Source organism: Oryzias latipes, chromosome 18, assembly GCF_053564925.1.
Source record: "Oryzias latipes strain Hd-rR chromosome 18, Olatipes_Hd-rR_3.1".
Lineage (NCBI taxonomy): Eukaryota > Metazoa > Chordata > Actinopteri > Beloniformes > Adrianichthyidae > Oryzias > Oryzias latipes.
The window spans coordinates 23,683,393-23,700,910 of record NC_136254.1 but is presented as its reverse complement, the minus strand read 5'-3'; the positions used below and the strand labels follow the sequence as shown (position 1 = coordinate 23,700,910).

Sequence of the window (17,518 nt, the reverse complement as noted above, 5' to 3'; positions counted from 1 at the left end):
TTTTTGCCATATGGATATTGTCAGTAGGCAGGTCCAAGTCAGTCTAAGCCATCGTTTCTACGGCAACCAATCAGGAGTGGCCGTGTTGGAAGGCAGTACCCCTACCACTTAAAAGCAGGCTACAGGAAATATGTCAATTGAATGTTCGACGTGAAACCACTTACTTATATCAAGAAATCAGATTTGCAAGTATATGACTTAGATAACTTGCACTACAGGAAAAAAATATACAAATGCAAGTCATTGGGAGAAAAACTGCAACGATAGTGACAAATTTACAGATGTCGGTGCAATACGCTGCATTCCATTTCGGTATACATCTAATACACTCATATACTACTACTACTACTATAAACTATATAAACTCAGTCTAATGCTGTCAACGGTTTGCATTGCATTATGGGTAATGGGGAGCTCAGTCCTGCTATAATTTTACCTATATTACCCTTTGAGACCAATGGGTGTATTTTCTTTTCTTTTTTTTTCTTTTAGTAGAATAAAATAGCAAACACAGAAAAACAATATGTGAGCTTCATACTTTTCAAAAGGCCTGGTTGAGGTTTTTTTCCTAGTCTATGTTTGGTGTCAGGAAATACACCTAGCCCGTTCATCTCACTAGCTTGATGCTACATTTGCATATTGCTGCATTTCAACAATTTAATTAGCCTACAAATGTATTAATGCATTCTGCAGCTTTGGAAATAGCATTATAGCTATATTTGTTATTGAGTGGTTGATAAATGTTTCTTTTTTTGTGTGTTTTCTTTCCTATATATGCTCATTGGGAAATAAACAGTGTCCATTATCCTTTCAGCCTGATCCACCATCTGCATATCGCCACATGCTAATCATTTAACTAGCATACGATTGTATTAATTACATTATTAATACATTCCACAACATTTAAAAATAGCATTTTAGTTTAATTAAAAGCATTATTTTCATGCTTTTATCTGATTTTTTTTTATTTTTTTATATAATAATGCATATCAAATGTTTTTTATCCGTGTTAATGTATCTCAGTTTTACGCGCCCTTTTTCTCACGTCACAATGTTTATTGAAAGCATTGAAAGAAGACCTAAGGTGTATCCAACAAGATGTAGTGGTGTGGCCATGTTTTTTGGAAACACTTAAATATCTTTTTATAAAAATGCTGTCGCCATCTTGCCTTTTTCGCCCATGGTTTCTCATCTCTTCTGTTCCAGTGTGCGGAGACATCCACGGGCAGTTCTTCGACCTGATGAAGCTGTTTGAAGTGGGAGGATCCCCGGCGTCCACGCGCTACCTTTTCTTGGGAGACTATGTTGACAGAGGGTATTTCAGTATTGAAGTGAGTCTTTGTGATCGTCGTAGTCGTACACGGCCGATTCCGAGCGGGACGCTCAGCGGCACCGCTCCACAGTGCCTGGCTTTATTAATAGGCGTCTCTGAGCCTGGATCAAATCAGGCTGCAAATATTGCATGGGGGTGAGGGGGGGTGATAGACTTTTATGATCAGTTGAAGTGTAGCCCCAGTCGCAAATGTCAGAGCAGAGCTAGGGGTTCTGCAGCGCTAGATTTTTAATATCAACTAAAACTCGTGTATTTAATATCCAGACTTATATTTCTTCTCCCCCACCCCACCGAAACATTATCCTTTCATTAATAAATAATATCTTAATGGAATGGGCTGTGCCTGCCTGCAGATGATTTCTTTTGAAGGTTTGTCACCCCTTTCCATCTTGAAATGTTCCATAAAACGGGCCTCATGAATGTTTCAGGTGATGATCTGCCTGCAATTATTGGTAGAAAGGAGGAAGTGACTGTTCGTGCTTTCTGCCTGTGTTCTTTTGTTTCAGTGTGTGCTTTACCTGTGGGCCTTAAAGATCCTTTACCCCAAAACACTGTTTTTGCTGCGTGGGAATCATGAATGTCGACATTTAACAGAGTATTTCACATTTAAGCAGGAATGTAAGTAAACTTGGTTGTCTTTTTTTATTGAAGCCGCTTTATTTTTTAAATGACTTTATAACAGCTATTGCACAACCAAAGAGCTTTCTATGTTATACATGTTAGAATTGATAGATACTTAATTTATCATTATCACTGGTACCATGACATTTTAAAAAGTCTCATATTAAATCATGTTTTTGGTGTTTTTAACATGCTCTTGTGGCTTAATTCAAGAGAATTAAGCTCAAAAGAAGAAGCTCTTGTTAAATATTCAGTCAGCCTCACAGTTTTTGTTGTTATAAGTTATGCACTACCTACTGAACCTTACTGGTTAAAATTTATTCTTTCTATGTTTTTTTTAATCTTATACTGAAAAATATTTTGTTTTGTACGTCGGACAATGTTGATTGATCCCTTCAAGAACAAATATATACCAAAGTAAAAGCACTATGAATTTGCTTGGGTAAAAGAAACTTATGTATGAGAGACGGTTTCAGTGCTTAACGTTGTGATCATTACATAAAATGAATGTTACCAATTTATTACAAAGAAAGACATATTAATATTCAGGTAGAAGTTTTTCTTAGTGATAATCTTTAAAAAATACTGAAAAATGGCTCCAGTACAGACGTGGGATGTATCATGATACCTATCGTACCATTCGACACGTATCGTGATATGTATTATTGCATCGCTGGACACTCGCCAATGCACACTCCTACTCCAAAGTGTACAGCTGGATAGCTCCATTTTTGTTGCACTGCTACTGTTTGGATGGTTTGTCAAGGGCTGTAAGCTAGTAGGAGAGTGTAAACAGAAAACTCTCAGCGACTGGGAGGGGAAGGATAGTTGCTCTACGTCAATGGTGTACCCACAACTCAGAGGTGACTTTCTAATTAACTACTGCCGCTCTGCAGAAACTATGTCCTAGAACCACGCAGGTATGTTGGATTTTGGCTAAGATTCATTAAAGTTATAATTAAAAGACCACTGGGAACGCTTTTAAAATAGATCAAAGGATGATCGAAGTGGGTTTTTGAGTCTATACTGAAGGAATCCAATTATTACCTGCAGACGTAAACTGTAGTTTTACTCCCAGCAAGAGATTATAAGTCCACACAAAAACACATTGTTGTTTAAAACATCCTGTAATTCAGGATGAATACTAACTGATTTAAATTATGATTTGTCAGATTTTTTCTTATGATTTAGTCATTACTAATAAAGAAGGAATGGTAAACACAAGCGTGTTACAACTGATTTAAATCAGAAAAAATTTGCTAAAAAATATAAAAGAAAAAAATCACTTGACCACAGTTTTTAAAATTTGCTGTATTGTGACCATTTCATGTTTTATTTAATATTTATTACTATTTTGTTTAGGTTTAAAAAAACACCTATTAATTGTCTATCCTTATCTTCTAATGATTGATGTAATTTTATCTAGAGACAAATGAAATTATTATAATTTCCTGTTCTGATTGAATGATTCACTTTTTGTCTATTGTTTATGATTTATTTGGTCATAAATTGTATTATGGTAAATTATTGTTTTGATGCCCCACTCTGATCATCTTTTGATCTATATTAAAAGCGTTCCTAGTGGTCTATTAATTATAATTATGCGTTTTTAGCCAAAATAAAAAACCTGTGTCATTTTTTAGGACATAGATTCAAACAAAGAAATACTCAGAAATGCAATTTTCTTCATAAATGTCTTCCAGTATCCGGAAAATGTCACAAGAGCATGTTAAAAATGGCCAAAAAACATTTTTATCAAACAGGGTCTTATAAAATGTCTCTGAATCAAAGAAACATACATTTGTTTATGAAATTCAGCTTAAACAAGCTGCCACTGATTCTTTCTGGAAACAAACACTGGACTAGGGTTGGGCGATGTCCCTTAAATTGGCCGTTGACGATGTTTGCTGTCAACCATCGGGATGGACGATGACATCGTCGGGGGGGGGGGGGGGGGGGGTATTTACACATTTTTCGTTCTTATATAACTGCTATTCGTTTTTTTGCTTTTTTCATTTTATTTCCCAACTAATGACTAATCCGCGATGATCCAGTATAAACTGAGGGAAGTGACTTTAACAAAAAAGTAACAAACAAAATAGAAAAGAAGTAGTCCGCTCCCGCACTTCACTAGTGAAGTGGACCGGCGGAGCGCGGACTTACAGCTTTGTGTTTTAGGGGAAGGGGGGGGGGGTACATGAGCGGTATGTGTGGGAGATTTAAGACTGCGATCCGTCCCGCAGCTCTAGGGGTACAAGCATCCGAACTCAGAACCGGGTCTAAAAGTGTGTGTCTGAGCACAGCTCGGATCGTCGGCACACACAGCGGTTTGAGCTTCAAAGCAGAAATGTCGCTCAGTCCTTAGAAAACATTCAAACAATCACGCGGATTTGTGTTTCCAGTCGTGTCCCGACTAAATAAAGGCTGATGTTATTCTTACATGTTTACGTGCAGCCAGCATGCAGCGCCACCCAAAGCTAATGTTGTTAGCCCGTGTTAGCATACTGCTAATCCTGGCTTCGTTCAGAAAAAGCACTGACCACACGGATTAAAATTCAAATGATGAGCGAACAGGTGTTTCATAATAACCGTAACATTATTAAAAGCAGGTTTAGAAGATCGTCTCGTATATTACCGAGCTGGCATGTCAATGTATATAGCCGCTCGGCGCTGTTTAACAATGTTTTGTATTGAATTGTTACATACAATAAAGTTTGAAAAAAAAAAAAGCCGCTCGGCGGAGTTTATATCCTTCCGTTTTTCAAACCCTACTGCGCATGTGCGAATGATTTATTCCGACCGAAAGTGTGACCTTAGTGAACGTTTTTATATTCTGAAAACATTTTTTCTGGGCCCATGTACACGGTTGGATTCTAATCTGACCATTGATCCCATCAAGATATTTTGTACATGTAACCGCGGCTTATGGTGTCGACGCGCAACGTGGCGGGGGCGTGGCATCACGATGGTGGTCTCTCCATCGGGATGTCAGTCACCCATCACGATGGACGATGATATCGTCCATCGGTACAACCCTACACTGGACTGTGTGTCCTGTTTCAACGCTGACCTCAAACGATCACGTCCAAGTCTTCCCAGGATCTAGTTCTAATTGTGTCTTTGGTAGTTAGACATGTCAAAACTGTTTCTGTTGGACTGAGAAGCAGAACATTGCGGTGTTTTTTAATCTCAAAGGAAGTCTTTTGGCAGCTTTTAAAAACCTTTCCATCCTTGTCTCAGACACACGACCCCCTAGCATCCGAGTGGAGCTTTGTTTGACTTGGCGTGCTCTCTCTCTCCCTCCGTGACAGGTAAAATTAAGTATTCAGAGAGGGTGTATGACGCATGTATGGACGCCTTCGACTGCCTTCCTCTGGCTGCACTAATGAACCAGCAGTTCCTGTGCGTACATGGGGGACTCTCTCCAGAAATTACAAATCTCGACGACATCAGGAAAGTATGTGTCTGGTGTGACATCTCCGCCGTAGCATGAAACTGCAGTTTGCTTTTGTTTCAGCTTCGCTCGTAGAGACGAGGTTTTTGCAGCCTCTCGTGGAAGCGAACTGAGTCAGATGTGTCTTCGGGGTTTGGAGCAGCAAGAAGGTCCGGCATCTGGTTAGAAAATGTTGAGGAGTCAGATCCGGCTTACAATCTAATTCAACAACTCCACATGGACTATGAGGCTGCAATCAGGACGCGGATAATAGAATCCGCTGCAGTGGAGACGCTCTCGGTCACTCATATGCTTCAGCTTGACACCGAAAGCAAAGTCAATTTTTTTCCCCAGTTTTGACCGGTCTTGTGGTTCTGTTGCAACTGACGGCCGTCTTTATGTTTGCTTTCGCAGCTAGACAGATTCAAAGAGCCTCCAGCCTACGGACCGATGTGCGACCTGCTGTGGTCCGACCCGCTGGAGGACTTTGGAAACGAGAAGAGCCAGGAGCACTTCACACACAACACAGTGCGAGGCTGTTCCTATTTCTATAGGTGGGTGTCCGCTGAAACGCCCGGTTCCAAGACGAGCTGCCTACAATCAGAAATCAGGATAGATAACAATCCTCAGCACTAATCCACAAAAGAGGTATCCTAAAAAGAGGGGGGGAAATAATTTTACACACCAAGTAAGTACAGGTTGAAAATGAAAAATGAATGTGATCCCATCCTCCACCAAAAAAAAAAAATGTTAATTTTATATTAGTGTCCTTATTTCTAGATTTTAGCTCTAACAAAAGATGCCAAAAAATCCTGGAGTGTGTTGATTTTGAGAAAACCTTGGAAAGAGAAGTTAAAACAACTTCAAACTTGGTGAAACATCTTGAATGTCTAAAAACAAAGTTTTATGAGTATCAAACAGTTTGCAGTGTGGTCAGCACAGGGCTTCCATTCCATGCTGCTTTCTGTGGCGTTTGTGCAGCCATCGATTGAGCTGAGTAGCAAGAGGAGCAGAGGAAGCGCTGGAGGCCAGCGGCTTGCGCTGTCACACAGGGTAATGAACTGGCACAGTACCACAAGGCACTGCTCCGTCTCTAAATGCAATCCCTGGGCTCATTACGGCCCCGAGCGACGCTCGCGTGGACCTGGCGCACCGTGGAGAAGCCCGCAGTCCACAGATATGTCTTGTTGTTTCTGCGCGTGCCGCACAAACACAGATCTAATAGTGTTTTAGGCTTTTCCTGTAAAATGAACTCTTTATGGCTTAAGGTTTGTGGGATTGTGCCCCTTTAAAGTGCACAAAAATAGGCGTCAAACTGCAGAGCCACAAGTGGTTCTGCCTTTAAGGGTGTTGCTTTTTATCAAGCAAACTTGGAGCTTAGAGGATTGTTTGGAATGCAGATTTTTCAACCGCCAACAGCTCGTCCCAACGTCTGAGATTTGCGTTTTACCCTTCCGCTTAACCCTCCTCTGTCATTTTGTCCAAATTCCTACCGAGGCCTGTTTTCATCAACGTTCAACGCCACCTCTGCCAGGCAACGGTCGCTAATTGGCTTCACACTGGCTTTAAGGATTTACGAGCCACTTTTCAGGCAGACGCAGGGAAAGAGAGCGACACCCCTCCTTTTGGTGTCATTAAAGCTCCGATACTTCCTTTGCTCATGACACTATAAAACGTCTTTTTGTGCTTTTCAATCCAACGGATTTTGCAACATGGGATTGCTTTCCATCTAACATTTGCACCTGATTGCCGCACAGTGCATCCACAGTGCGAGTTGAAACTCACTTCATCTTCCAAACGTCAGCAAACGGCACGTCTCCCAATGTCGCCCCTTTCAGCTCATCCTCCCAGTTTCCCTCCAGGAGAATCCCATTTCCCTTCTGAAGCAGATGTTAGTCCTCCCTCTAGCCATGTCCACTTCCAATCGCTTCCAAAGAATACCCTTAGCCGGAAGGTATTAGGGGAGGGGGTTCATTCCTACAGGCTTTCTTTCTAATCAGATGTCCTTGAAGGACTGTGCAAAAAGAAATGCAATAAAGCTGCATAATAGTACACTTGTATCACACTTGCCCAGAACTCCACAAGTCCTTTTGAAACCTTAGCTGTGTGTTGATTAAAGAGGAGGAATTGTGTTGAAAAGGCTAATTTTAAATCAGTGGGCGTTGTTGTGCGGCAGAAAAACGTATAGTTTCACTTTGATTTCACAATGTGGGGGTTGTTTGTGTCCATGTTCTGATCTTGCAGGAGTTTGTTTTTTGAATAAACCTTCATCGGGTTTCTAGTTTGTTGACCAACCCCATATCCTTTTATTTGACTGAAACCTAAAAGTTTGTGTCTGCAACATCACTGCAGTGAAAAACATCACACTTAAACGCATAAACGTGTTTTGTTTTTGTTTTTTTACTTAAAGGGTTTTACTATCACGTCCTTATAAAAACTCTAGAGAGAGACTCAAATTTTGAGGGGTTTTGCATTGAAATAGAGTGGAGCAAATGCGTCACAATTGAAATGTTTATTAATCTTCTCCTGATTCACAATGATTTGATTAAAAAAAAGTCAAAAATGCATTTGTAAGCTTAAATTTCTTTGTTCTCCATCATCAGAAAATGCTACAAGAACATGTTAAAAACACCAAAGACACAGGAGTGGATGTCCCTCACACCTATTCATGAGTAATATATAGAACGGATGGGTTTCAAGAGCTGTAAGGACACAGAAAAGTCATTACAAATGTAGTGTTGTGGCTTTTTTCACTTGTAGCTGAATATTCTGCTAAACAGACCTTAACTCGTGTTTCTCGCGATTTCTCTGCTTTTGCTCTCGCTTCCTCACACAAGACGACAACAACACGATGGATTTATTCATATAGACACAGTGATAGAAAATCTGTTCATCTCTCGGCCTATTGTGTTGAAAAAAATTGTGCTGACTTTAGATGAACCCAGATTGAATTCATTCTTGAGGTCATTTATTTTATTTTTTCAAGATACTATTTAAAAACACACATCCCAGCGGAGACAGTGTGGTCCTTTCACGAGGATCCCTGCACCACCCAGGACCTGAAATTGCTGCCTACCATGAGAAACGGTGGTGTTGATGCAGAGAAAGTGTATAAAAACAGCAGAAGCCAAGAAATAAAGAAAGCAGTCTTCAGTAAATCAGATGTAACGATGGAAAAGAGCACAACCCTACAGAAAGTGAGGCAATCGCCAGTCTGTAGAACACCGTGTTCTTGGACTCCTGTCGATACCAGACCTACAAGTACCGAACAGAATATTTGCTCTCAATAAACACAAACCGGCTGCAGCAGCATTTGACTTCCTCCAGGTTAGAAGGAAATATTGAACAACCTGGCTGCTTCACACAGTCCACTCCTACCCACAAGCCCTAGCAGGGTTTTTTTAACTCCCCAGCTTTGGGAGTGCTATCCCACAAATACTGCAGAATGACTTTTTTGTGTGATGAGTTTCCCTGCATTAAGGACCGGGAACATTTAGTGGCAAGCCAAAACCTTTAAATCTCACAGGATGACAGATACAATAGAAACAAGTGTAGCATGAATGTGATTTAGGACTTAAGCCTTAGTCACAACTGCCCTTACAAGTGGATATGGGCTATCTGGGGATGAAAAATGGTCAAACTCACACAGGAAGTGGCTCGTACAAAGTATCAAGGTCGTAGACTGCTTAGTGAGCCCGTAAATGGAAAATGTTCATTCACATTATTTTCTACGGGCATGCTGTTGTCAACAGGTCGTAGAGAACACTTATACAACAAGTCATGGTAAATAAAGTGTGCAGTAGCTACGACGCAGGTTTGTCGTACAGATTTCAAATTATTGCAACGCCACAAGCTCAAGGAACCTATTAGGGCTGTTCAAGTGATGAATGCACACCCTTTACATGCGCCCTGACTGTTACAAATGAGGAAATTAGACAATCAGTGCAAAGTTTGTACAAGTTTGTACATATTAGGCATGTCTTTGCGTGCGGTCAGCACGCGCACCCTACTAACGACTATAGGGTGTAAGGGCACCGTACGACAGCATCACAACTACGTCAAAAGCACAAGTAGTTTACATTTGTCTTATAGATATTTAGCAATGCACCTACCGGGCCACAACATTGTAAGTTCCACTTTGATGACATCCCTTAAGGTGGCTGTACGAACTGCAAGGGACCTGCCAGACACACCTGCGCTCCCTTTGAAGTTACGTTCACACCCGTGTTCGGGAATGTGCTAACGTGGGTTCGTGTACGCTGGTTCGTCTTTTTCTACTGTTAACTAGTGCACGTCTGCCACCTACGGTTGAAAAAGGTTTGGCTCCAATGTCAAAAAGAGGGGAAATCTAGCAAATCTCGCTCCAAGCTTTTTCTTTTTACAGCTCCATTCAGATATATAAAAGACTTGGTGTTATATAATTCCGGCCTGATACAAGCCACAGTCATTATTTTCTCCCCTGAGAACAATTTTCAAACCGTTGGTACTTCTGTGAATTAAAGAGGACGCCAACCATACGTCACTACCAAATCCAAGTCCCCAATTGGACAAAGTCTCACCTGGTTTAACTTTCAACGCGCGTTCAGTGGCTGCACGTTTTGTATGTAGAGCCGAGAAACAGTTGTAGAAAACGTGCATAGGGTCCCATTAATGCAAATGTTTTTAATGTGGAAGCCCAAAAGGCACCTGTACATAGACTTAGTTAAACGCAGGTTGCCGAGGGCAGTGTGAAGGTAGCTAAAGATGTAAGCACTCCTGTCTTTGACTCCATGGCCAACCCAACACTTGCAGAACCTACCGGCGAAGGCTTTAATGAAATAATGATTATTGTGGTAAAGCTAAGAAATCATATTTATATTAAAGATGAAGTCTTATCATTATTTCTCTGCTGGTAAAAGTGGGCAACTTTTAACAGTGAGGAACTGTTTTTTGGAATTTCAGTGTGATGGAATTTGAGTTTCAGTTAGTGTTTCATTGTCCTCTACATTCAGATAAAAGGAAAGCTTTGTTTCTGCATCTGATTTCTTCTATTTAATTTATCAGTAAATTAATCCAAATTAATCATCCGATTTGGAAATACGAGCTGGATTTGTAAAGATGAGGGTTTTTTGGGGACAGAAGATAAAGAAAAAAATTCCCAATTTGATACATTTATTGCAGTTTTCTTTAAGTCTTTCTGTAAATGTATATTTCTATGTGGTTATGAATCTATAATCTCCACAGAAATCATGTCGAGATGTAGAGGTCCAGGTGGTGAAGACTCACCTGGAAGACATGGATCAACTCCACATTCATCTTTTTAGTTTTCTTTGGAAAGTGTGGCCAAAGACACTAGAAAAGCTTCCAAACGTAACCAACATTTTTTTCCAAACACCCTCTTCGTTTGGACCTCAGCCTCAACAACCATACAAACATCTCCAAATCTATTCCAGTTGCCACATTTTGGTGTCATTAAAGCGTATAACTGACAACATGTTGACATTAAACTGCCCCGTCTGCTTTTCATACAAGGCTGTGAAGCACCTACACACTCCTCGAATAATTAATGTAATTAGCCGAAAAACTATCAGAGTGAAATGACATAAATAACAGTACTTGAACTGTTATTTAGGACAGCAATGACCTCTATGTGTTTTGGTCTGCCAGTCTGTTTTAAGGGAGCACTGTTCAGTGTGGTTTAAAAGTCACATTTTCCACGCATCAGGACTTTCCCTTAAAGAGTAGACGTCTTTCAGAAACTTTCGATTCGACTATGACGACATTTTTTGAGTGGAGAAAACCTCGGCGCTCCCTGCTTAGATTACTGACAACCAGGGGAAGGCTGAACAGATCGGTGTGAGCGTGAAACTTGTACCAAAGCTCCCTGCTGGCAGCAGCTTCTCGTCATGAAGAAGCCATTTTAAAACCAAACATGTCCTATTTGACATTCTTTGGTTGAAAAAAATGTACAGTTTGCCGAAAATCCCACCAGCTCCAGAAAGTATTTTATTAAATTTTCTACGAATTCTCATGAAGATGTTCAAATCTGGTTTAAACTCTGTGATGGACACCCAGATCAATCAATAATACCAATGGTTTCATTGGTTATTGTCACTGATTATGGATTGTTTACAGTTTTTCTTGCCATATTAGTGAACCAAATGTCTTTTTATTCCACAGCTACCCTGCAGTCTGTGACTTTCTACAACACAATAACTTATTATCAATCATCCGGGCCCATGAAGCACAGGATGCTGGGTAAGTGTCGGGGTTTATTTGTCTATTTAATAGGATCCTCCATTAGTTTTCACTTAAGTGGAGACTGTTCTTCCTGAGGTCCATTTCATAAACTTAAAACATACAGCAAGAATATTGATGTTGACATCTTGAATGAGAAATCATAATACAAAGTTCACTTTGGGTGCCAAAGCCTGTTAGCACACAAGCTAAAAAGGACAAAAAAGTTAGAAAAACATTAATTAGAAGAAAAACTCAGTTTTTCTATTTGATTGCCCTTTAAGAGGCTGTAATGTTTGAATTTTGCTTATATTTCTTGCAGCTTTGCACTGATACACAACACATTTAACGTAAGTCAGCTGATTCTGTTGCGGAAAAAAAGCGATTTGGCACTGTGATTATATCTTTAATGTGTTGCATATCAGTGCAAAGCTGATATAAGAGGCGTTTTTTCTACATCAGAATCCGCCGATGCAACTACAAAAACTGTCAGGACACGTTTTCCACAATTCATTGTTTTGTAGTCAGTGGGCAGCTTGCGGTCAGCACAGTACTAAATTTCCAGCTGCATTCAGTTGGCGCCTTGCTCCCGCCCCTTTCTTCTGATATTTTTTTGATGATTGACAGGTGATGTTGGAGCAAAAACAAAAAGATACGTCATACACCAGGTGGTCTCCGCAGCGTTGTGTCCACCTGCGTAATCTCAAACGCACTTATTGTGCATCTTGGCTGCAGCTATTTGGTGTCGCCAACATGAATTTCCATCCGTTTTTTAGCCTTTCTCTGATCTCAGGTATCTGTAACGATTGTTCTGATCTCTAGTGAACAGCGCCCGTTCTTTTATGAACCACAGTTTGAATTCAACTATGAAAATATAGGAGTGGCTGACCGGCTGTTCTGCAATAATCTATGGCCAGGGTTTAAATATGCAACAAGTCATAAGAAAGAAAATCCAAAAATGGTTACTGAATTTTGTTTCTCCTTTACTGATTTGTGGTTTAAAGAGTAAACATAAGAAAAAAACATTCAACACAGACTCAAATTGGGAGCACATACTCTGAGTTCTCCACCTTAAATTTCAATAAGTCCAAGTACAGTCCAGACTTACTGACAATCATCTTTAAGCCACACTGAGGGTCTCAGCAGTTTGGGAGGAAGTGCTGCCAAGTGTCCAGCAGTAAGAAGAAGACAAGAGAAGCCGTGTTCAGAAGAACCATTGATGGAGGTTACAGAACTGTAGAATTGGAGTTTTCTTTTGGGTTTAATAGTAATAATTCAACAGTGTTAACTGAACTGTGTTAATAAGGATGTTTAAATCAGAAAACAGATGTAGAAGGCTAAATAAACAGAAATGTATAACTGATTTATTTACTTATTGATTTTTTTTATTTGGGTATTTCATTTTATTTGAATGAGAGTTTTATAAGTACATTTTGTACAGAAAACAGTTAATAATAGAGTATAATAATAGTATAATTTATGTTCCATACAAATTTACTGACTCTCAGACACTCACAAGTTGCGTGTGTGCGCTGAGGTCGCGGCCCCGCCTGAGCTAGACCCTGCTTTCAGGGCCCCCAGGTAAATTAAGTTTGAGACCCCTGATTCAGAAGGTTAATACATAGTATCTGTGTAATGATAATTAACATAAATTCACTTTCATTTAATTTAGAATCATATTATTGTCATTGACCAATTTGATAAGTCTTTCTCCTTTTCCAGAACTCTTGAATGCCTCAAGTTGAGTAAACATATTTAAGTGACCAACCTATATAGTAACTGAAAATTAGTGTAAAGGTACTCTGAGAAAAGTAGATGGGCAAGGGAGGTGCCCTGAGGTATGCCGCATTGGATCTGACAACTCCATCACAAATTGTCAAATAGTTTTTGATCTAAAACAAAATCTTCATTGATCGTCCATAACATTTTTGTTTAGCTATCAGAAGAGTGTGCTTCATCAAATCAAATGATGCATTAAAGTCAAGCAAAAACAACCCAATGTTATCTTTTTTGTCATTTTGGGATTGGAATTACTTTAGAGTTTCCACTTGTATCTTAGTACTTTGCTATCACACTGACATAAAGCAGAGGGATTCAGATGAGTGATTGAATGAAGATCTCTCTAATATCTGGGTTTTTTCATCACTACTAGTAGGTTAGGTGAGCTTTGGGAAAGATTGTGTTAAATCAAGAAATGGAACTGAACTCTTATCTGTGAAACAAAGACAACAGAGGGTGCAGAGATGTTTTAGTCACCAGATCAAGAGGAAGCAGAGGGCAACCATTTTGTTTCTTTCTTCGTTTTTTTGTTTGGCTAAAGTGGTTTAATCTGTCGGACATATTTAGTTCTGATTGAGGTTGAGTCCATGGGAGGCACAAACTCCCAGTTGATTACCCGAGCACTCCCACAGCGCACTCACATGGGGCACCTCAACACATCTCTGATGAGATTTTTGCCCCAAGACACCTCGGACTGCACATGTGCATGACACTGCTCTTTTGAGCAAACAAACCCCCAAAGCAGGTTGTGAAGTTGCAGGTTCAAACAGCAACACCTAAATACCACACATTCTTTGACCTAGTGTCCCTCTTTGAACGTTTACGCGATAAACATTGCAGCTCAGCTCTGGTGTTAGTTATGGTCGTTCGTGGGCTCGTTCCACCGGGAACACAGGATCAACTGTCCTGAGGGAGTCTTTAATGCCTACACATTAGCTTCAGGCAAACACACACCTTAAGTGAAAACAAGTATTCTCCTGGCTGAACTGTTTTTGTATTAACCGATTCATCACCTTTTAACATCTCATCAGGTATCGCATGTACCGAAAGAGTCAGACTACCGGCTTCCCGTCCCTGATCACCATCTTTTCAGCACCTAACTACCTAGATGTCTACAATAATAAAGGTAAGATGCAGACATATGTTGTGTGCTTTGATTATTGTGTTACCACCTTCATGATCTGCCTCATCGTGTATAGAGTAATTATGTAGCAAATCAATGGTCAGTTTAGGTTGCCTGAAGAGGCTATTTCGACATAGCTTCTGGAAAAATAAAGCTCCAATAAATAACAAAAATGAATTTCCATTATGCACGGCTCATAGGCGCCCAGCATTACAGCAAAATAAGTCACTTTGGAGGACAATACCTACAAAAGCCAAATACAGTTTTGTTAATTTAAACCAACATTTTTGATTCTTTCATTAATGCTCTTGATGCCCTAACCTACAGTAAGACTTCAGGTGATATATGTATAGATTTGAGTCGCTATGCTCTGTTTCTTTCTTGAAAGTTCATTGAGAACTCTTGTATTTACATCAAGATCTCTTAGTTCATTAACAATATAGTTTGCGTACAAATAAATTGACTCTTTTCTAATCCTAATATGTTAGATTACAAGCATTACTGTACATATATATTATTATGTTATACAGTACACAGTGGGGCAAAAAATATTTAGTCAGCCACCAACTGTGCAAGTTCTCCCACTTAAAAAGATGAGAGGTGCGTAATTTTCATCATAGGTATACCTCAACTATGAGAGACAAAATGAGAAAAAAATATATCCTTTGTTGGCAATGACAGCAGTCAAACGGTTTCTGTAAGTCTTCACAAGTTTTTCACAAACTGTTGCTGGTATTTTGGCCCATTCCCCCGTGCAGATCTGCTCTAGAGTAGTTGACTTTCACAGCTATGCTGATGATACACAGCTTTACATCGCCGTGTCTCCTGATGACCTTGAACCTGTCAACACTCTTTTAAACTGCATTTTAGATATAAAGCTGTGGATGGCAGAAAACTTCTTGCAGCTCAACCAGGACAAGACTGAAGTTTTAATCATTGGTCCTGAAGACAAGAGAGAGATGATTTTACCCAAACTTAGGAATTTTAAGTCTTCTCAGTGTGTGAGAAACCTGGGCGTTCTTTTTGACTCTGAGCTGAATTTTACTCCTCACATCAGAAACGTTGTGAAAATAGGATTTTACCATCTCAAAAACATTGCCAGAGTCCGCCCGTTCCTCTCTCTTGCCAGCACAGAGGTGCTAATGCATGCTTTTATTTTTAGTCGTTTAGATTACTGTAATGCCCTGCTCTCTGGTTTACCCAAAAAGTCGATCTCAAATCTACAACTTCTACAGAACTCAGCGGCGCGAGTTCTGACGAGAACCAGAGGGCGGGAACATATTACACCGGTTTTAAGATCGCTGCATTGGCTCCCTGTGCGTTTCAGGATTGATTTTAAAGTTCTTTTAATGGTTTACAAATGTTTTTATGGTCTTGGGCCCTCTTATTTAAATGATATTATTTTAAAATACGAACCCTCGCGGACCCTGAGGTCCTCTGGCACTGGCCTCTTAGTTGTCCCTAAGGTAAGGACCAAGACACATGGTGAGGCTTCATTCTGCCATTATGGTCCTCGCCTGTGGAACGGCCTGCCGGAGAACCTCAGGGCCGCAGAGACTGTAGAGGTTTTTAAGAAGAGGCTCAAGACCCACCTTTTTAGTCTGGCTTTTATATGACTTTGATCATTCCTTATGTCTTTTATTATTCATCTATTTATTAATTGAGGTATTTATTTACATATTTATTTGTTTATTTATTTATCTATTTATTTTCTTGTAAGGACTATTATTATCTTTGTTTCTAATATGCAAATCTTTTTATTGTTATTTTACCAATGATACTTAGGTTATGTTTTAATCACTGACGTTTTTTATTTTTTAATTACTAACATTCTTATATCTTATTTTATTTTTTATCTTTTTCTATTTTTATTGTTGTTATTTTATGATCATTTTTATTTTTTATTCTGATGTTTTTTACTCCAGTGTTTCCTCTGGGGGATCCATCGTTCTTGGGCACCACCAGCTTGACCTGTAGGGCATGCCGTTGCTGTGGTGCCCGTTCTGGTTGGGCGGGCTGGGGTCCCACTCTGTGGTCTAATAGCCATGGATGGGGCCCTGGGCTGCCCTGTGTTGGGCGGGCGCTGCGGTAATGGCCCCTGTGGTCGGGCTGGGCCTTGGAATGAATGGATCCCCATGATATCGTTTCCTCACAGCAGTACCAAGCCAGACCTTCTTCAACTGCAGTTATTTGTTTCTGTTCACTGTTCTACTGGGGTAACTGGGTGGGTGGGGATGGGGGCGGGGGGTGGTGAGGGAGGGGTACCTTCTTTGTGGGATTGTCCTTTGTTTTCTGTTTTGAACAACTTTCATTTTTTATGACTGTTTTATCTGTTTTTATGTTAAGCGCTTTGTGTTTTTAACCAAAATGAAAGGCGCTATATAAATAAATAAAGTTTGAGTTTGAGTTTGAGTTTAGTGATGTTTGGGGCTGTCACTGGGCATCACTGACTTTCAACTCCCTCCAAAGATTTTTCTATGGGGTTGGGATCTGGAGACTGGCTAGGCCACTCCGGGACCTTGAAATCCTTCTTACAAAGCCACTCCTTCGTTACACGGGCAGTGGGTTTGGGATCGTTGTCATGTCTTGAAAGACTCAGCCATGTTTCATCTTCAATGTACTTGCTGATGGAAGGAGGTATTCATTCAAAATCTGACGATCCATGGTCCCATTCATTCTTTCCTTTACACGGATCAGTCGTTTTGGTCCCTTTGCTAAAAAAACAGATTCAGTCTTCCCAGCCTGGCGCAGATCCACAATTTGGTTTCTGGTGTTCTTAGACAGCTCTAAGTTGGAGTGGGACTGTTTGAGGTTGTGGACAGCTGTCTTTAATAACCAGTTCAAACAGGTGCCATTATTACTGGTAATGAGTGGAGGACAGAGGATCTTCTTATAGAAGAAGTTACAGGTCGTTTGTTATTGACCAAATACTTAATTTCCACCATTATTTGCAAAGTTCTCTGGATTTTTTTCCTCATTCTGTTTCTTATAGTTGAGGTATACATATGATGAA

General features: G+C 40.0%; 1 protein-coding gene across 10 annotated transcripts in view; it reads left to right on the top strand.

Moving 5' to 3' along the window:
• Window positions 1–17,518, top strand: part of LOC101169815 (protein phosphatase 3 catalytic subunit alpha) — a 181,420-nt gene that overhangs the window by 140,120 nt on the left and 23,782 nt on the right. For all 10 annotated transcript variants that reach the window (XR_013651103.1, XM_078936363.1, XM_078936362.1 and 7 more), the window contains 6 exons: window positions 1,207–1,331; window positions 1,840–1,951; window positions 5,266–5,411; window positions 5,802–5,941; window positions 11,547–11,624; window positions 14,414–14,508. Coding sequence is in view for 9 of the 10 variants with exons in the window: in XM_078936363.1 (XP_078792489.1) it covers window positions 1,207–1,331; window positions 1,840–1,951; window positions 5,266–5,411; window positions 5,802–5,941; window positions 11,547–11,624; window positions 14,414–14,508 (696 nt within the window). In the remaining variant the exon portion in view is untranslated. The remainder of the gene's footprint in view (window positions 1–1,206; window positions 1,332–1,839; window positions 1,952–5,265; window positions 5,412–5,801; window positions 5,942–11,546; window positions 11,625–14,413; window positions 14,509–17,518) is intronic.